The sequence below is a fragment of the Atta colombica genome, unplaced genomic scaffold (assembly GCF_001594045.1).
Source record: "Atta colombica isolate Treedump-2 unplaced genomic scaffold, Acol1.0 scaffold140, whole genome shotgun sequence".
Taxonomy (NCBI): domain Eukaryota; kingdom Metazoa; phylum Arthropoda; class Insecta; order Hymenoptera; family Formicidae; genus Atta; species Atta colombica.
This window is the reverse complement of record NW_017259229.1, coordinates 604,635-627,573: the sequence shown is the minus strand read 5'-3', so window position 1 is coordinate 627,573 and position 22,939 is coordinate 604,635. Positions and strand designations below refer to the sequence as shown.

Genomic DNA, 22,939 nt, shown 5'->3' with positions numbered 1-22,939 from the left:
ATATAAGTTTTAATTCTGAAATTAATTAGTGTCTTTTAATCGGTATAAATTAATCCTTTGTTTGCAATCTGGGTCTTTTTTTGGCACAAGCAAGATTTCACTCTTAAATTTCTCCGAAATGTAGAATCCGAGTCTCTCTCTTAAATGACCTTAAAAAGCTATTTGATGAATAAAGATGTTGAAAATTAAATCTAAATTTTCCATATTTTTTGAAAGCCTAAAATAGTAAAAAAAAGAAACAGATAGCAAATGGAGGATTAAAAGAGTCTCTCAGACCCAGCATTACTAACTGTGCTAATTTTTAAGGTCAGCTTTGGAGGGTTAATCATTGCATCAGAAAATACGTATTGACATGTTTATAAGATAGGTAAATTTCTGTGCATTATATTATACAAATGGGTGGGCAAAGTTATAATATTTAAAAATAGACATTAAGTCGACAAAATAGCGACACATTTGCGAACGTGATACAAAGGAAAGTACCAAATGCTCGTTCATTCGAGGAATTCTTGGCGCATTTAACATAAATGATAATTGCGACAACTTGGATTCTTATGAAACTACATAAGGATATTTCCACGCGAAACAAAGAAGCCTCTTCTTGTTGTTGCTTCTTTTTTTTAAATTTGTATTTGTAATACTATACATATTTTGTATTTTTGCTGAAGAATTCGATTGAAATTAGTCTTTAAATAGGTATGACTTAATAAAGATATTGAGTCAATTTGACATTTTTTACGTTGCATTTGCGATCAGAATTTAATTGAGGAATTCTGATGAAGTTTTAACTGTTTCGTAATATTTACGGACGACGCTTCCTATTACTTTTTGTTTAATTACTATTTTTCATCGATCTAAAAATAATTCGTGACCTTATATTTTTGAATGGAAAATGGAGTAACATCAGTACGAGTATCTTAATTCAAGGATTCACAGTGATTGTATTAATATTATAAGCTAAGGTATGTTTTATGATAAAATTATTTACAATTTTCAAGATGTTATTAGCATATATGCTATAACAATATTATTAAATTGCTTGACAATTTAATTGTGATATAATTAATTTTGTTTATGATTGTGATTTTCAAGAAAATAATTTCATCGTGCAGTTTACAGAATTAATTCACACTGAATATTTAAGGCGCAAAAAATAGAATTATTTCTCTTATTGATTTATTCTCGGTTTAATTTCAAATTATAATTATATTAATATTATTCTTTATTAAAATTTTTTTTAATCATCATATGCAGATGTAAATAGATAAAAATTCTTCGTTAGTTACTTCGTTAGTTTTGATAAAAATCAAGTTGTATCACGAAAATATCAAAGGCATTATAAGATAAATATTGTATATTAAATCTACATATTCGTCGCAGTGTTTTCTTGTATCTCAAAGTAATTATTATTATTAATTAATCACAGCTTAATTATTACAAGTATTTTTAAAGCTGATTAATTAATTATTACACCGGAATGTAAACAAATGCGAATAGATTTACTGTATTCATCTTATAATACTTTAAATATTGGGTATGGGAAAAAATTCGTGGCGTTTTTCCAGCTAGATTGCATTAAATGCTCAGTAGTCGGCAACTAATCGCATCGGCAACACTAGACGTGCGTTTAAAAAGTGACATTTTAACCTTTGTTTTGAGCCGAAAAAGATTGAAATCGGAAAAGATTGAAGTGGATCAAAAATTATTTTATTTTGAAAATGGAAATAAATAAGGAAAAAATTCGCTACATTTTGCAGTATCACTATGATAAAGGCAAGAATGCTGCACAGGCTTGTGAAAAAATTTGCGCTATTTACGGTGAAGATACTCTATCAAAATCAGCAGCACGGAAATGGTTCGCTCGCTTTCGTACTGGAAATTTCGATGTGAAAGATGAACCTCGCTCCGGTCGACCAATCACTAAAAAGTCCGATGAAATCATGATAAAAGTCGAACGTGATAAGCATGTGAGCACTGTGGAGATTGCCAGGGAACTAGGCATCGACCACAAGACAGTTTTAAATCATTTACACAAAGCTGGATACAAAAAGAAGCTCGATGTTTGGATTCCTCACGAATTGAGTGTTAGGAACATGATGGACCGAATTAACATTTGTGATACGTTACTGAAATGGAATGAAATTGAGCCATTTTTGAAGAAAATGATAACTGATGATGAAAAATGGATCACCTATAATCCAACTAGAAAAAGATAAAGTGGATAAAGAAAGGAGAGAAGGCGCAAGCAATCACAAAACCTGGATTGACGAGGAAGAAGGTGATATGTGTGTGTGTATAGTGGGACTGGAAGGGAATCGTTCACTATGAGTTCACTAACTCATAGTGAACGATTCCCTTCCAGTCCTACTATGCTGTTATCATCCAATCAAACAATTAATTTTGAACTCTATTGTGAACAACTGCAGAGATTACAACAAGCAATTGAGAGGAAGCGGCCAGAATTAATCAATAGGAGAGGTATCATCTTCCATCACGACAACGCTCGACCACACACATCTTTGATGACTCAGTAAAAATTGCGAGAGTTTGGCTGGAAAATTTTAATGCATCCGTATAGTCCTGACATAGCGCCCTCAGACTATCATTTGTTTAGGTCTCTGCAGAACTCTCTTAATGGTGTAAAGCTAGCTTCAAAAGAGGCCTGTGAAAATTACTTGAAGCAGTTTTTCGATCAGAAACCACAGAAGTTCTATCGCGATGGAATTATGGCTCTATCCCAAAAATGGCAAAATATTATAGAAAATAATGGAGCATATTTGGTTTAAATAAATTGATTTCAATACTCTAATAAAAACACTTTAATTTTACTAAAAAATCGCCACGAACTTTTTTCCATACTCAATATTTTCATGGCGTAATTGTTATAATTGGTTGCCGTTCCGTATTCTTGATGGCGTATACAACGAATTATAATTCGCGTTTATCTTGTTTTAATTCTCACCGGATATTTTACCAAGAATTGAATATTTCGAAATGATAATATAAATCCGTTGTCCTTGATATCTGTTTACAGCGCGAGGAATGGCGCTCGGTATGTTGTTTGCAAGAGATGTAACCGCTATCATTCGTACGACGACATTCGAATAAACGGAAAGTCTTCGCGAGCCGCTCCACATTACTCTTTGAAACGCGAATATTTCCTACGAGTAATTAGCGATCGTTCACCGACGCTGCCAATTAATTCTCGCGCTTAACATCTCGTGAATGGCGCGTTGAAGCGATGGCTACTTGCAAAATATTATCTCACGCGATCTTTTCTTTTGAAAGCAATATTAAATATCCGAACGGACTTTTCTCATGATTACGTATATAGAGAGTGCGGAGTAATAAACTGATTATAGGATCAAATATGATTCGAGATAATATGAGGTAATATCGAAATTTTATTGATAACATTTTATATTTCGCAAATTGATTGAACACGCGAGAAGCGCTGGTCTTAGGAAGTAGCAATAAAAAAGAAATGGCATATTGTAAATTGTAACTTTATTATTCTCATTTTTTCTCTCGTTGAGCGGTCTTACAATGAGATTTCAAAATGTGAAATTTAAACCTTAAACTGTAAGAAATTAACTAGTTATAATCGATTATCCTCTTCACATTTCTTCACTGTGATTTTTTTATGACTTAAAATTAAGTTTTATGTCTTGGAATCTTATTGTGCCATTTCACCCATCTATTGCGATTATGTAAAATACGTGTGTAAAGGTGAATGTCGTTTAAAGTATCGCATGATCATTGTATTCCTATAATTAGGTGCGCGCACGATCCTAATTAATCGTGCTTTCACGAGTGAGAGACTGTGAGTGCAACAAGAAAACTTGAGAGAGAGAGAGAGAGAAAGAGAGAGAGAGAGAAGGGAAGAGAGAGAGGGAGAGAGAGAGAGAGAGAGAGGAGAATGCCTGGAAGATATATCAGATATCGAAGAAACCATGGAGTGAATAAAATTTATTATTATTTTATTTAATCGTTAATTATTAAATAGTCTATCCTTTAAAAATCAACACAAAATTTATAATATTTATAAGTTACTTGATATTACAAGTATCGAGTATATTATAATTTTGAATAAATGTTAATTATTGTTACTGTTATATATTTGAGTATATTTATATTTTACAATTCAAAGAAGCGTGTAACAATTCCGTTGCTACGCATCGTATCGATAAACGACAGATTATTTTTAATTTGAAATAGTGAAATTTATGAAAAATATAGACATAGAAAATAAGATATAGATATTATATGTATTATAAATCGATATAGCGTAAGAATAAAATACATCTTATAAATTCATGTTTTAAAATGCATGGGAGTTAGGCAAATAAAAATAAAAATTAATTAAACAAAATAAAAAAATTAAACAGTGATTATTTATGCCTGGAAAATTATCCGATTTATTATGCACTTATACATAAAACTCAGTAGGATTTTCACGAAATCGAAAATATTATTTCAATATTTTTATTATCGAAATAATTTTATTATCGAATATAAAGTCGTACAAATTGTAGTGTATCTTTATTTCAAAAGAATTTAGTTCCCCGCGGAATTCAGTTTTGCATGAAAATTCTTGATTTATCATTTTACATGGAACATAATATCGCATTTAACTTGAAAAAAACGCAATCTTTTAATAAATAGTTTTTGCTATTTATAATTATGTTTGTAAAATAAAATAAAATAAAATATTTTGTGAGATTTCCTTGCGCAAACTTTTTAAAATTTTTTGTAAAATTTATACTTTACATTTATACACTTACACTATACACTTTTTCGATACATGTACATCACGTAACGTAAAATATAAATTCGCGTACTACTTATCGTACTTGTCTATTTTGAAAAATTAAGTTTATCTTAAAATTTTAGAATAAACATGGAATAATTTGATTACAATGAATATTTCGAATATAAAATACAATTAAACGGAGAGTAATACAATTATTCAGAAATTCATTATTTGATCCATATATTCATACAATTATATTATTTTTTTTAACAGTACAGGTACACTCGTAGATATATTAAAACTCAACTCTTTTAAAATTGAGCCAATCTTACTTAGCTTCATTTACCGCAAGGAAACCGAGAAAATTATATAAAATCGGAAAACGATACGAACTTCGTAGTAAAATTATTAGTGCATAATTTTTTCCGTGTCGCAGTAGTAAAACCACGTTTATGGTCAGACGCACGTTCTCTGCAGGAATAGTCACCGCCGTAACGCGTATTAATGAAAGCACTTTCCAACATTAATTAATATCGTATTCGTTTCGTGTACGCAATTTTATTCGCGCCATAAGTTCACCATATAATACCGTGCTATAATTAGTAATGCTTGATTATAAGCATATCACATTTCCCAATTTGTACTTAATGTCAAAACTATTAATTAAATTTTTATTTCGTCCGCATATGCTGTATTTAAAAAAAGTTTTAAAGTGTAAAAAATAATACTAATACGATAATGATCTAGTATTTATTAGAAAGATAATTTTATCATTATTTTTATTAGTATTATTTATCATGTTGTATTTATACTGAACTTTTTTGCACTATGTTATTTATTAAAAAATCATTTTTAAGGATTGTGTAGCAATAAGTGTTAAATTTATAATCGGATAATTTTTTATTTCTATAATCAAGTTCTATAATAAAGTTCTGTCCGACTAGCTCCGATTTCGATGGAAAAAGCGTCAGTTTACTACATTAAAATGAAAGCTGTTAAAGAGATTTTGATGACCTTCTTATGGAAAAGTCATTTCTTAATAAAAATTAGTTAGTATTTATATTAATTGGAGAAGGAGAGAGTTTGTAGGATGAACCTCGCTTTGCATGGAAAGTTTTGCAGCCTTTGAATCTCGTCACACAATTGTTCATTAAAAAATATTAATAAATAAAGTTGACAATATAAATGTGAGTTTAATTTTATAATTTAAATTTTAAGGTAAATCTCTGGAATCCTCGCTTCGCATTGTGGTGAAATGTATGTATGGACGGTATGAGTTTTATTCCCCTCTTGGCTCCACCCTCGAAAAAAATAGATACTCATTCTACTGTTTTATTTAAAAAATAGCTTTTCCGTAGAATTCGTCAAAAATTCCTTTAATCTTTTTCATTTTAATCCAAAATGAAGCTATTCATAGTTTCAGCGAAATTGGAGATATTCTGTTTTCGGAATTTTACCCAGAATGTTTTTGAGTTTCATTAGAGAAATTAATCATGATATATCCGGTCTCTTTTTATAAGCAAAAATATCAGTTCACGAGAGTAAAATTGAAAAAAAATGAAAAAAGCGCGCTTTAATTAAAGTCAAATGATGTTCGCGTGAGTAGGACGGCGACTATTTTAGCCGTGAAAGGACAAAACACGAGTTAGTGATTAGCGGTATGATTGTAAAAGTCGATTCTAGTGCGAGAGACAGCCGGTGCAATCTTTCTTATTAGAATACCGAGGACAATGCGCCATGATTACACCGTCATTGTCGAGCTGGCCGTTTGACCCAAATTTACCACAGCACGAGAAGTGAAATTTCACGAGATCAACGCATTTTCTTACGCATTATCAGCAATTCTAACTCCGAAGTCTTGAAATCGTTCAGAGGGGTTAATGCTGGACGATCTCGTAACAAGTTTTGCGAATAACGTAACAACTTCGTTCAACGGTTCTGTCGAATTCATGTTAGAATATAGTTGGGTCCATGTCGTTACAAGTTACGAGAACACGTTCTCAGTAAATGAGAGGCAAATGGCTTTCTCTGAGCGCGGCCGAAATTACGTATTTTCGACGAAAGTTTCAAAGTTTTCGAAGTACTAAGCCACGTGTAAACATAAGTGAGCCGGGAGAAATTTCAGAAATAGTACATAGTGCGATGCAGAATCGACGATTTTAAATTTGAAGAAAAACTCTTTATTCGACTCAAATTATTGTTTGCCAATCTGGACTTTAGGAAAATTAATTATCCTTATGATATTTTTCGATATTTCATCTATTTATTTCTTTTTATACGGAAGATCTAAAAATAATTTTATTTGAACTATCAAAATAATACCTAGCCTAACAAAGGTAAGTAGTAGAGATGCTTAGAAAAAATTATAATAGCCCAAAAAATTTTATTTTTATAATTACATTTTTTTCAATAGTATATGTGTAATTAACTTTATACTATTTATACTTTCGAAATAGAAAAATGTAAAAATAATGAACTTTAAGATTGGATAATACTTTTTACTTTTCCAGAGCAAAATTTTTAAGATTATGTTATGATCTATTTATTTAAATGAAGATTAAGTGTTTCACTTAATTATTTTTATCGTCCAACAAAATTATTTTCAAATCTGTACATACTTACATTCTTAGATGTTTTAGTAAAATCTTTTCGTACCAATTTGCTTACCTATTCTCTGAAACTTTTTAAGTATCTCGCTCTTCATGATTAAAAATTGAGTCAACCCTGTTTCAAGGCTGGCTCAATTTTCTCTCTTTAAAATTCTACTATAAAGAAGTTAGAGTATACCTATCTGTAAATATTTTAAGAAACGAAGCGATAATGTCAAAAGCAAGATAAAATCGTGCTTACCCTGTTGTTGAACCCGCGACCTACGCGCTCGTCGTTGACCCAGATCTGCCATTCCCCGGTGCGACCGTTCCAGCTTGTGCAAGAGTGGTACCACTTATTAAGTCTCAGCGGATAATTCAATCTGTATAAATTGTGACCGTTGACGTTAAGCATGTAGTATGAACTCCTTGGTGTGTTTGCGACCCACGACAGTATCCCCCGTGGTTGGTCGCCAACTGAAAGTCGAGGGTATAAATTATCCTGTTCCGCAACGCGGAAAGAGGGAAACGGTTTTCTTGCGCGCAAGTAGAATAGATGTAACATTTCTATTAGGGATGATAACTGTCAAGAATACTATAGCAGTTGTACATGCAGATACATATGCGATTCTGACGGTTTCATTCACGGACACGTTTCATGTTTTCGGACGCTTTCGTTCCAAAACAGAGGGTGAAGAAATATTAAATATCTTGTTATTTATACATTATTTAAAATTAGTATTTAATTTAAGATTAACGTGAACATGTTATTTTTTTATCTTTAATGAAATGCTAATATCATTTCCAATGTGCAATATTTATTTATTAAGCAAAAATTTAATAATGGAAAAATTGAATAATGATAAAAAATTTTAATCCCAAATTAGATAACCTTTATCTTTTATTATCTATATTTTACATAAATAAAATAATTTCCAACAATGTAATATTTATGTTTTATTAATTATGTAATATTTTTTTTAATTATGAGTATAATCATCTTTTTTTTATTTTACATATCCAGAATTAATATAAATTTCAAATTTTGGGTTATCATTTGTATAACAGATTTACAGTTTCTATTGTTATGTGATTAATTTTAATTCGACACAATTTTAAAAAGTTTAATTTCTAATAATTAATTAAAGAATTAATTAAAATTAATTAAAATTAAATTGTTTTGGAAAATTCTTATAAATAATAATTACTTAATTTTTATCACGATGTTTTTCGTTTAAGGTCTAAAAAATGATTTGTGGATTAAATATTAAAGGTACTTTCTCACAATGGTACATTTCCAGTATATCTATTGATTCTGGAGAAGAGAAGCGTTTTTAGATATATCTGAAGGTAGGGACTTATTGTTGGTGTATTTATGACACCGCGCATATCCACCTATTGTTACGCACGCCTGCGCCTAAGAAAAAAGAAAAAAAACACCTAGCGTATGTATGGAACTTTCTACCGGCACAAAAAAGCCACAAACCACGCGGAACCTTTCTAAACTGCATATTGAAAACAAAGCCGGAAAACATCATTGTTCGTATGCAAATAATAATGCGGGCGTAAATCGATTCTTACGACGACATGAGGAACGGCATGATTGTAACTTAAGCTAATCACTGATCTGCGGAAAGAGAGAGCATTGCGTAGGAATCGATTATGCAACTGAATAAGACCGTTAATATAGTATGATGTTTGGAGATTATACGATATTTTAAATTAAATTTCTTTTGATATTTACAATAAATTACTTGCAGTATTGCATAATCCAGATTTAGTAGTAGCACTTTAATAAAACTTCGTATCATATTTGCTGGGAGCATTTTGATAAAACTTTATTTCACATTTATTACATGTGAAAACAATTGCTGTGTCGTATTAAAAAATTTTATACAACATTATTATTATATGATGAACCAATAAGTGTACGTACGAGTTTACTAAACTTTAGGTTTAGCGAAAAATGGATCTATCGATGTTTACGTGTTAAACTTTATAATTTTTAAAATTTTGTTTAAAAATATTCTGTAATTTCAATGGAAAGATAATATTTTTTACTTCACGAATAAAAAAATTTAATAATTTTGGAAAATATAATTAGCAAAGCTATTGAAAATCGCTATTTATTTTTCATATATCTATATATAAATATTGTGTACATTCATTTTTATAAGTAAGTACTGACATTTGAACGCACAGTTCATTTGCAAGTTTATTGTTTGCTTATTCACAGTTTCTGCTGTGTTAATTAACAATATATATCAATTACGAGAAACTAGGTCAAAGGTAAATTAATACACGTTGTAAAATTCGTTAATCAAACAACTTGCGTCGTAATTTAAGGAGCGCGAATTTTCTCTGAGTTTTTATGATGATAATAAGTTTCCAATGTAAAAAGAAAAATCTCATCGTATATATAATATTACTCTGATAACAGAACAGAGTATATTATTAAATCGTCGTGAATTTGTTTTTGTCTTTCTTACAAGAGAACCACGTGAAATATAAAATTCTAATTTTAATGAAACTTTATATATGAGATATATAAATAGATGACTTTAGAAAATATTAATGGGGACTAATAGATTGTTTTGAGAGATGAAATAATCTTTTATATATAAAATGATTTTTAATTTTTTTTTCATTATATTTCATAAATTCAAGATTTCTCATATATTAAAGATTTCTCCTATCTCTGAATAGCATATATAAAGAAAATCTAGAAAAGCGGCTTAGTGTTTTTTATTCTATTAAAGTGAACTCCAATGTTCACGATACGTTGGCACGACATATCATGACTTGGGGATAATCCGCAAATTTTGCTTAGCTTTTTTGAAGAAAATGAAAGCTTTAAAAGAAACATTCAAAATATTAAAAAATGTTTATACAAAAATTTTATGATAAATAATCTTTGTTATATATAAATATTATTTTTTTTTAAATAATTTTGAAAATCATTTTTTTAATATATTATTGACGTGAATAAATAAAAAAAGTGATTTTTATTATCAAGCTTTTACAATATACAGAACATTTTTTATATCTTAAATAGTTTTTTATATATAACAAAAAAATTAACAACTGTTTATTAGTTCTAAATGATATCTTATAAATTTATCTACATTATTGAGTATTACTAACACCGAAAGTTAATACCGTATCACAATTAATTCGTTATGTTTGTAACACCGTTATGCGATAACGTGCCATATTATTTTCAGTGGTACACTTAATGAACTTTCGCTTTCACATTCGATACATTGTGCAGTGAAAAAAAGGTGAAAGGAGAAAGAACGCTTTTATTTTGGCTCACACTCACCTGCGTAAGAGAACAAGGGATGGTCATTGGAATGATTATGGAATTTCGTCCACATGCAGAGGGTGAACTCCTTCATGTCTGGCAGGTCCACTTTGTAATGGATGTACTGCAAGATGAAGAAATGTATATACATACACATATACGCACTCTCTACAATTTTAAAGTGAATCTTACTCTGAAGAGTGAAATCTCACATTTAAAGATTGAAAGTTGAACCACTCGTTTCTAAGACTTATTTAATTTTTTAGCCTTCTTTAGAGTGAGATTTCACTCCAATGAATTTAAAGAATATATGTATATGTGTGTGTACACTCCAAATTTTTCTTGGAATGAAATCTCAACCAAAAATCTCATGAAAATACAATCACTTTTGAAAAAGAGTGAAAATATTTGACTCTTTATAAAGAAAATATTTTCACTTTCTTAGAGTGAGATTTCACTCCAAGAAGTTTACAGTGCATATTATACACACACACACACACACACACACACACACACACACACACACACACACACACACACACACACACACACACACACACATACACACGATATATATATATATATACGTATATATACGATAGTATATACTGTTAGATCGCATCAGTAAGCAACGCTCGACTGACATTGATTTCGTGTGCCTATCGCGATCCGAATTGTCAATGCATCCGGCGATGCGCCGTTGAAGATTAATGTGCCCCGTGCGATTTAATCGCTGGAATGTGTACTCTACCGCGTTCGCATCACTTGCATTATACCGACCTTACATTATTAATCGGCATCGATCCCTACGACTCGCGTTTAAATGAACATTTAGGTAAAGACAACGCGAGCGAGCACGTTCTCGTGGGTGTAATCGAGCGAATGTAATCGTAGCATACGAGTGCAACTATTGTTCAATTCGACATGGATGATTAGAGTTTGATGAGAGTCTGAGTTACATCTTCATCTGAATCGCCAGACTATCTGCCGAATTGTTGCTAAACTTAGAACCATCTTGTTCGCATGGTGAAAAAAGAAATTACCGTAGCAGAATGAAAAAGATACTTTTTATATGATACATAATGCGACATAAATACAATTGCGTAGATCACGGGATTACAATGATTATCGCATGTCTCTAAATTGGTCGATTATATTGGTTGCTGACATCGATCGATTGAAATTTATGTATGAACAGTGCTCTACTCGGGGACACACCTATATATCGAATTGATATATTGATGAACAGAGTATACATTGCCTTAGGTAGTGAAATTGCTTCGTGCAGAATCACGGTATAATATAATTAACAAGTAAATATCGTGTATGTAATCTACAACTGTCTTCGACATAAAATACAAATAGCGATAAACAAATTAATGACAATTTTTGTTTTTCTAGGAATATAGCGAATAAAAATGCAACATTCTTTTAAATAAGAAATCATTGAAAATATATATTACAAGTTATATTTATTATAGAGAAAAATTATATTTCCAGAGAGAGTTTTTCTACTTTTTTTATTTGCATTCTTATTTTATTATTATCTTTTTTTTATTATTAAGGAATCACAATTTTCGTTTATCATTAACGTATCACGTATACTGAAATGTATTATGTTGTTTTTCATCATTTGCGACAAAATTATTGGAATTTACGGAATATCCGTCGTTTTCATTTTTTATTACCAAAGAGCCTTCTCAGATTATGTTTTTCTTCAAATTTTTAAACTGATTTTTTTTTTTTTTTGCGAAATATTTCGCTTTGTGATACGTTTATTATACTGAAGGTTAGCGTATATATACTTTGTGTCTGAGGCAGTGAAATTAATTCCTGCAAAGAATTATAATTGATAAGTAAATATCATATTGAGACTACAACTCTTCTTGATATGAATTTAATAAGCACGAGTGAGAGATGAGGGTGACAAGCTCGAAGACACATTAATGAAAATACATTATTTTTTAAGAATTTAATAATTACAACATATTATGTGTAAATAAGTACAAAAATTGAAAACATTCATGCACTAAGAGTTACAAGTCGTTTAGGAAAACATATTTCTTTAACTAACTTTTTATTTGCATTCTTATTTTATCATTATTTTTTTTTTATTAAAAAAAAGTCATAATTTTCTTTTATTATTTTTTCAGTATAAGGATAGGACAATCTCACTGAAAAGGATTACGTTTTTCTAACAATTCCGCGATAAAATTATTATTTATATGATTATTTATGTGAGATTTCCGCATTTCGATTTTATTTCCAAAGACCCAATTCTTAGATTGCGTTTTTCATAACATACAGCATAACATACAGCTTTTAAACCGATTTTTCCCCAAGTATCGTTATTATTACTCACGTTCTTTTTAAAGCGAGACAGACACATTAATAAGAATGCCTGCTTTTTATCAGCGATTGCATGAGCTCGCGGTTAATCGATTACGCGTTGTCGACGCGAGAGTGGCGTAGAGCCGCTTCTTGCGTCCGTAGTTTCTATCTGAGGGGAACGGGAGGACTTGCTGTGTGCAGAACGGTTTAGCCAAAAGCGGCCGCAAAATCACAACGGCGACGACCACGATCGAGATTGCACCGGCACACGTCCAGTTCCTTTTACGGTCGTCAGCTCGCATAAACTTCCCCGCGCGTTATACCAGGGCGCTATAGAAATACGCGCGTCACCGCGCGTTGAGTTAGCCGGTATCTGACAGGCAATGTTTCAGTTGGTTTCTAAGAGGAGACCGTAAATTTGACGAGCGGGATGAAATATTCAATCGTGTACCCGGCGATACTACTCACTCAATTTCCCTACTGTTTACGTTAAGGTGATTTGTACCTACAATTCCCGTAACTTATCGACATACCGAATTATAACGTCACGCGATCGGTCTTGCGATCGGAGTTTCTCTGTCAGCAACTATAGAGTTATATTAATATCCGAATAGAAAATGCCGCGTGACATTATGATTAAACATGTATTACTGCTAGACATGTTTCAAATGTTTCAATTAACTCTTCAGAGCTGACGTCAAATTTGTAAGAGTTACTGTATCTGTCATAGATGTTTAAAGATGTTTCAAGTTATAGTTTCTGCAAAAAGTGAAAAGAATTGAAAATTTAAAAATAATTGTGAAACATTTTTAATATGTTGATTAAAAAGCACTAATTAATTTCAAGGAATCAAAATGACATAACTCGTGTACAAAAGAAAATGAATAACAAGTAATTTAACTTGTACGTTAATTTTAATGAAAATAATCCACGTTTGCATAAAGAAAATTGAATTGTTTGACATTTTTGTGTAAAGTGTAAACAACACAAAAATTAAGAACTACTAATATTATATTGAAATGTAATAATTTTTAATCGTAACATTTTTTTACAAAGATAGCTAAATTATTTTTATTCATCAAAATCTTTATTAGCTAAACAATCGCAGCATAGTGAATCTCATAGACTCTCGTCAACTCCGAAAGGTTAAGTAGTAACGACATTCATGTATGTACATTAATTTATTTGGACAAACGTTTCTCATAGGATAGTGGATCGCTTAAATAAAAACACCGAAAACAACTTGCCTTAAATAGCGATTTCGCGTTTATCACCACGGTATATCCTATATACGAAAGTGCTTCCGCCGTAATTTAAGATCGATTTGTTTCCGCGCTTAGCTCCATTGCCACTTTTAGCGAAAACGTATCGACGTTTCGACTAGTGTCGCTCTCGATTTTCTCCGTGTGATAAATTCGCAAATCGCGTTTCCACGAATTGGCAGTCGTGCTTAATATCCCGCCTGACATTATCGACCGTCACGAGAGGCGTCAGCGTGGCCGTTAATTGTAACGGGGAATGAAGCTGATGAGGGATCGGGTGATAGGCATCTTACCTCGGGGAAAATGATTGCCGTATTAACGATTGTAGAAAGTCGCACTAGCAAGCCTTTGTTCCGGTCGCCTTTGGATCCATTTACAATCCGTGATTTCGTGTCAGTTTCTTTTCCTTTTGCACTTGCTTTGCAATTACACCTGGCGTAAGTCGAGTCTGAACGACGCTCTCCGACGTCAGATATCATCTTGACTCGAGTAGTTTTAACAAGCACAATAAATACACTGTACTCGCACTTTCCAACTTTTATCGCGTCGATCACGCCCCATAGATTTATTCTCTGTGAGATTATCCAGATGGAAGCTTTGGTATTTCATATTAATGGCATTTCATATCTGTGACATTTTTTCTTGTTTTTTTTTTTCAAATTATTGTTTTGAATATTTTCCAATTATATCGCAAATATTATGATGACGCATTGTTTTATATAATATTAATGTCCATTTTTTTCTGCGAGATTATTCGGAAATTTTGATTTTCAGTTCCATTCCTGTAGCATTTTTCTCATTTTATTTTAAATTTTATTTTAAATTATCATTTTATTTTAAATTATTTTTTTCAAAATTTTTTAATCATATTATCACAAACGTTACGACGCATTGCATTATCTTATAATATTATATTAATCTTATAATATCATCTATATCTTTGGATAAAAATTTTGATCTTTAATTTGATCTTTAATTGCATATCTTGAGCATTTCTCATTCTTTTAAATCATTCTGAATATTTTTGGACCATATTATTAACAGAAAAATTATGATGACGCTGCATTACAGCGTAATATTATATTAATGTTTATTTTATTTGTGAGAAATCATTTTAAATAATGTTATAAAAGATTCGTAGATTTATGAATATAAATGTTTTCTTAATATATGAAGATATTCATAAAATTAGTAGCTCTAATACTTTTAAAAAAGATTTGTTACATTTATTGTTTTACATATTTTGATCAGTATTTGGAGAAACAGCAAACACAAAACTACATTTTAATTTGAATAATTGTGTTTTAATTTCAACTGTCACAACAACGTTCACTTGGTTAAACAAAAACGCGTACAGTCATATCGGCGAAGGCCGTTGATATTACCATTCTAAATGAATCGAAGTAGTTTAACTTCCTTTCTCCTTAAATCAACAGCCTGTCACCCATAACAGCGAAAAAACACAAGAAATATTTAAGCATGAACATAGTATCTTCATAAATCTTATCGCGATAAACCAAAATTGTTTTTATTAAACGCGTTTTTTATATAACTGAAAATCTGGATATATTTCAACATCGCTGTGATATCGCAAGTGATTTCTTATATACGATATATAATTTTACGTCACTTGATAATTTATCTTCACTAACTTCCTCACAATCAGTGAAGCTAAAATTTTCTATCTTGTGACTTTCCTGGCTATTATACAAATTTGCCCGGGAATATTGCTGCTGCCGCATCAGACGAGCAAGTAATTCACCTTAGAACGTTCACTTTCTCGTTTGTCGAGTTACATTGAAAACGAAAATGTAGAAGTGCACCTGTATATTTTGTCTTTAACGAACCGTGCAGAAGGCATAACGACATTCGAACATTGTGGCGAAGAATCGGTTGAAAGGCAGTCGCAAAGCGGGATTTGGCCGGTTTTGGGATCATGACGATTGATAATAATTCAAAACTCGTTTCGACTCGCCCCAAGGGGATCATCCTCGAGAGAGTGTTTTCTCTTACTTTCGTTGGCCGCAGAACGCGTCTCATTTCGTTTGCGTTGCGCTCCCGATGCAATGCCAAGTTGCATTCTCTCGAGCGTGAAGTATACTTCACGTGACACGTGAACGACGGAATTCCGTGTTAGTTACACGAGACGAACGAGTTATTTTTGTGTGAACTAATTATAAGTACTGTTAGCGCGTACAATGCGCGTGATAAAGAAAGAGAGAGAGAGAGAGATAGAAAGTAAGAAGAAGAAAATGAGGAGAAAGGATATGAGGAAAAAGAAGAAAAAAGGATCAGAAAGAAGAATATGACGAAGAGGAAGAAGAAGAAGAAGAAATGAAAAAGAAAAAGAAACATGCGAAATGGATTCGGGAAGAGATCATTTGTCAACGAGAAAATTGTCATAAATTCTCAGAATTTATTTAATATAAGTCACACGCTCATAGACATGCACTTTATTGTAAGACAACTTTCTAAATGAAGGAAGACTGAAATATAATTTTTGTATGCTGTATACGTGTGACATAATTTTAATTAAATTAAAATTATGACATATATATACTAAAAGAATCTAATCTTCATCAATGAACAAATTACATTTAAGAAAAATATAGTGATAGCATTTATATAGGTCACAACTGTTACAAATTTTATATTATGTAGAATTAATGTAATTAAAGTGATGTTAATAACTACAAAATAATTAATTTAACTATATATACGAATGTACATTAATTCTACATATAAAACTTGTATAATTGTCATCTATTGTATATAGTTATCATCTCTATGCTTATCTTCTTGTGTGTAGAACAATTATTTCACATCGATAAATTATAATGATGAGATCGCATTATAACAAATGATTTATCAAATGATGTTGGAATTATATTCTAATTACCAGCCTAGTATTTCTCTAATTACATTATTATTCAATCATTATTGTAGCATACACGAATTTAAATTAAATAATGGCAATTTACCTATTTTTAGATGCGTTATACATGTGTATATAGATATACAATAATATCAGTAAGCGAAACTCGACAAGCACCGTCCTGTGGCTTGGAAAATAAACGTGTTACATGCATAGAACTATATTGACCATCTGGCCTCCATAATCATTCTCATTTCGCGCGTATTTATAATGATGATTCGAAATGACCTACATTTTATAGGTTTTTTTCTCTGTTTGTTAACAGCTAGCAAATATCATATTGAGCAAATCAATCTAAATTATAACGTATATATATTTGAATAGAAAGCAATCAATAATTTCTTGCGATATTTGCTTGATTAAACTTTTATCGTCTCCATTTTGAAACTTCCTAATAGCATAATTTATTGACGCAATATTATCCCAATATCTTCCAAATGTTTGTCAATATTTAATCAATATTTAATCAAAAATCATAACTGAATTAATCGTGCTATTAGGGTCCGATTTCTGATCATAGAATTATTGTTCTTTATTGTGATCATGATTTGTTTCTTGTTATATTGTATCTATAAAATATAAATTCTATAAAATATAAATTCTATAAAATATAAATAAAATATAAAAATATATATTCGATTTACGATATAAAAATCTATTGTTGTCCTCAACTTACCTCGAAGTACAGCTGCTGGTTCATGCTGACTTTATAGAGGGAACATGTATCTTGATCTTGTGGCAGCAGCAGATGATGAGGACTGTCCTCATAGAGCGTCTGCGTAGGCGCGTTTCCGAAAATCGATGCTTCCTGATGCAGTATACCTGCGCCATCGGAATGGTCCGGCACGATCGGTCGCCAGGACGACGAGATCGCCTGCATCTCGTGTGAAAGCGCAATGAGAATAGCGCACGTAAACAGGATTGGCGTCATCTTCGGGCGGCTCGTTCCTTTCGAGCTACCTGCAAATTGAAAGATCGAACTTGCTTTTTTTTATTTTTCGTTAACTATTTTGTGACTAAAAAGAATTCGGAATTTATTGTATACTATTAAATATTGAAGGAATAATAGTAACTCATGTGACCTTTGAGTTTAATAACTTTTTATTATTTTTAATTTTCATGTGTCAAAATATTGAATCCATTTCAAAATAAACAACGCCCATATTAACGTATGCATTTAATAATGAACTTTTGAGTCAAATTTACATTTTTTTAAGTTAAATTGTTTATCTTTTTTGTTTTAGTTAAATTAACAACATATTAAGTAGGAGATGTAATGACTTTTAGAAATGATTTCAAATAATTCAAATTGAATATAATTTGATGTTATGAATTTAACAGTGTAACAGGAAATATATTGAAAGAAAATATAGAATCCACGAAAATTTTTGTTACTTTTATTTTTAAGAATTTTCCAAGTTTAAAACTGAAAAATAAGATTATGAAATTTAAAATTATTTCAAAATCATTACTTTAAAATTAAAAATTAGGAAAAATCTTAGGATCCTCAAGACTGATATATTTTAGTTATGAGTTAAATCCTTCGGTTATCCGAGACATGTATTTTCACTTTCCGTTTATTTGAAAGTAATGATAGTGCAATGTCATTACGTTCACATATGTTGCATGTGTGACTAACATATTATATAAAATTCCTCAACTGTTTTTTCCGCGAATATTCTTACGCATAATAAAGCACATGGCGCTCTCCCAAGTTAAAAAATAGAAAAGAGAAATTGGGAGCTGATTTGTAGAATTAGGGAGGAAAATATAGAGCAAGTTATAAAATGAAGATTTAGATACTCCGAAAGACAATGTTCTATGGAAATGTGGAAAGAGAGAATAAAGAATTGAAGAAGAATAAAGAGGATAGGATAGATATGGAAAATTAGGAAGGATATAAAAGGAAGGAAAAATGAATGAAGGAAAGAAAATATGCTAGAATTTTGTGCAATAACTGGATAAATGTTGTATGAATATAAATTAGTAAGATAAAGGTCTGAAAAAAGATTGTGATACTTAGAAGGAAAAAAAATAATAAAATAATGTAGGTTTAGGTAAATAGTCTTTACAAAATTATTTTCTTAAAAAAAAAAAGATAAAAAATGCATGTTAAAAGATGAAATTATAAATAAAGTCCCTTTTTAGTATATAAATCGATATAACAAATATTCTGTCTTTTTCTAAAAAGGAAAGAAACGGTTCTTTCTTTCTGCTTTTTTAAAGATTCATTTTATCTATTGTCCAATTTTTGCGAGATAAAGGAATAATCGAATTTGTGCAGATATTAATCAACAGTAGTATCGGTGCAGTATCGGTATGTTACTGTCGACGAGCTTCTTCACTTAGTTCATTCATTATTATAATGAGAGATTTAATGTCTTGATATACACCCGGGTGTGGGAAACGGATCGTAGAAAAAAAAACATCGATGGAATGAAGTCCATGCCACCATTGCGTATAATATAATGCAGAAAAGAACGGTGTACGCATGCAATCATCATTTCGTTGCGAAATTTAATTCAGGGAAGCGTGACGAACATTGTATCGCGCAAAGAACGCAGTCGACGATAATCCCTTTTTTTTTTTTATACAATATCATTTTCATCTCATTACGCTGCTACCATCATACGCTGCCGCAGAATATCGAACAACCTCGTGACACGATTAGAATCAGATACGAGATGCAGATATCCCATCCCTTCACTCTTTTTCTTCTTGTGTACTTGGATAATTAATTGACACGATTAATTATTCTGCGCCCGTTCTCGAAGACCTGCTGATGAATTCATGCGACATAAGCTATATTGATGTTTATATATATTCCTTTATATAAAGCATGTTTCGCTCATAAAGTTGATGGCGTGCGTACAAATGATAGTCGCGTGAAAAAACAGCGGGAGAGAATTTTACGACTGATATAAATTGCCGTGATCGAGACAGTTATTTCTCACGAATATATCCAATGTGTAACCCTAATAATATACTTTTAATGATTTTCTAATTGCGTCGGAGCATGCTTTCTTGATTCTTAAATCGCTAATAATAATCAAATCAGGAAATCGAACACCCTGAAAAAATGATGATATATGAATGGGGTTATTTTAGTTGAAAATAATTTGGTTAATTATTAGCAAATATTATCTATTAAAATAAACACTCAAACTGGGATTGCTAGAATATCAACAATTTTTGTAGCATGAAAATTCTACGTAACTACTTTGATGATTTAACAAATTATTTTGATTTTTAGATCTGTGCTTAAAGTTAAATTTTTAGATAAGTCCTTCAGCAAAATCGTTCTTTACTGTAATATAACAGAAACAATGACATACTTTAAAGCAAGGAAAATAATGAATTATAATAAATCTTAATTAAGATTTTTAAAATATACACTTCTTTCTTGAAGATTAACAAGATTATTTTTAATTAAATTAATGCTGTTAATATGTTATTTTTTCTGTGTATGTAGGAAAACAATTTTTATAATAAAACCAATTACCGTGCAGCATTTTAATATTTTAACATGGTGCAATCATATTACTGCAACACGGAATGCAACCGGAAGAAATTTTCCGTTTTGCCCTGATAGTGAACGGTAATGACTGGGCGTTGAACGGTAGTGTTAACGGAACTAAGATATGCGGGAGTAGCACAGAACATAATTGATGGTTTTCGATATTGAAAGGATCTGCGTATCCCTACTATGTACATTTGCTCTTAAATTAAAAATGATAACTAAGACCTGTCACGCTTGAATAATTGTGCTTGACTACTAACTGCTTTAGAAATTCGAAGTTGAATAAAACTGAAAGTTGAAGTCTTATTAAATGGTCAAATGGTGGTCATGAAGGTTTTTACTACGTATATTATAATTAATTTTTGTAATTATAATTCATTTCACATGAGACAGGAATAATTGCATGGTAATTATTTGGTAATATAATTATTTAGTTATTATTCGGAATTGTGTTGATATAATTTTAATAATTTTATTGAATATTTCAATTATTATGTGGTAATCGTCGATTAATAAAAAATATTCTGTTATTAACACTTCTAACCTAAATAATATTGTTTCATTATTTTTATTAATTTTACGTTTTAAATTCTTATCAACGTTCCTGCACTCTAATTAATAATTAATTAATAATTATAAAAGTCTCTTTTCTCTAATCTCCTTGTATCGTTTTTACTACTCGTGTCAGCGACGTCATTCTCATAGTCATTAATGCAATCGTTCACTTTGTTATAAGAGTATCCCGCTTAGAATGTAGATTGTCGAGTCACTTTGTAACACTCTATCGTGATCAAACAAATTGCGATCAACAGTAAAAGCTATCAAAGTGAAAATTAAAATACAATGCCCTGAATACTCTGGCGACATTGAAATGACTATATTTTACATGGAATCTTATCTCCTATTAAATTGACAGCCAATATATTAAAGTCCTCACCTTATAAAAAAACGAAATACATATGTAATGTATCGTATACATTGCTCTAATATTCCACTTGCATAAAATATATGTAATGAAATGGTAATAATATATGATATACAAAAGTTACATAAGTAAATAATAAAACAAGCGCATTATGAATTAAAGAATTAATCATGTTAAAAATTCATTAATTAAAGATTTCTATTAAAAAGATTTAATTTAAGATATAAGGATATTTGTAAAGAATACTAGTATAATTGCATAAATATCTTGAGTGAGTAAGAGTCTTTTATTAAAAATTTAACAATTAATTACTGTTTTATTTTGTAAGCTATATAGGCATATATAATATATATATATATATAAATTATAATAATCCACTAGAAAAAACAAAAAATTAATTAATATTACATTTTTATTTCGGATTATTACTTTACTGAAACGGAACTTTTAAACTATTTTTAAACTTATCACGTGATAAAGGAAACAACACTCAAAATTTGTAAAATTTATAATTTTGTAAGTAATTATAATAAATTTTTAATGCGTTCTTTAGTTAGCTTTGCCTAAATCGAGAGATATAAAAGCACTTTCGTAAAAAGTCCACAAAGTCGCACAGATATATTAAATAACATTTTTCGAACATTCAGACATTTAGACCACCACGAAGATTAAACACACTAAAACAATGTTCTTTTGAGAAACGCGAAATTTCGAGCGATTATTGTAGCGCGAAACTTACCCAGAGATAATAACCACGGTCGAACTCGGCACTATTGAAGAAGGTAGATCCTCGCGGTCTCAGAACGGAAAGGTAACTGCCCGCTCGTTGAGCTCGCCGTGGACCTGGTAAGCAGGAGGTGTATGTATCTCTCCTACCTGAATGTTTGATACATCTTTTGCCTCGCGAGCCTTTTGCTTCGCTTTTCCTCCATACATATCGCCGCATAATTGTCGTAAAAGCGATTCTCACATATGTGCATCGAGACTCCGGCTGATTATGGGATTGTTCATTCGTTTATTCATACACATGACACGTGTACGGTGTAACATGCGAGGTATCATAATAAAAGTGCGGAAAATGTATTTTACAGTACATTAATCCTTTAGCAAAAATTTGGGGTTCTATTTTGATATACTTATCTTACGATACTTGATCCTCAAAATACAGTATGGTATGTGTATGTGTCATATTTGCAAAATTATTAAATGTCTGATGAAAAGAAGTTTTTATTAAAACTTTATTTCATCAATTACTTTTTTATTTTGTAAATTATATAGAGATATGTAATATATATATTTAATTATTTTATAGATTATGCAT

General features: G+C 30.7%; 2 protein-coding genes across 11 annotated transcripts in view; one reads left to right on the top strand and one right to left on the bottom strand.

The window, feature by feature from the left end:
• The window catches only part of LOC108684827, a 27,737-nt gene extending 5,316 nt beyond the window's left edge, over positions 1–22,421 (bottom strand). The window contains exons 1-4 of the mRNA XM_018189334.1: positions 22,358–22,421; positions 17,850–18,133; positions 10,664–10,769; positions 7,604–7,818 (exon numbers count right to left, since the gene is read on the bottom strand). Of these exons, the coding sequence (XP_018044823.1) occupies positions 7,604–7,818; positions 10,664–10,769; positions 17,850–18,104 (576 nt within the window). The 5' untranslated portion in view covers positions 18,105–18,133; positions 22,358–22,421. The remainder of the gene's footprint in view (positions 1–7,603; positions 7,819–10,663; positions 10,770–17,849; positions 18,134–22,357) is intronic.
• The window catches only part of LOC108684825 (coiled-coil domain-containing protein AGAP005037), a 114,207-nt gene that overhangs the window by 16,984 nt on the left and 74,284 nt on the right, over positions 1–22,939 (top strand). The gene's annotated exons all lie outside the window — the stretch shown is intronic.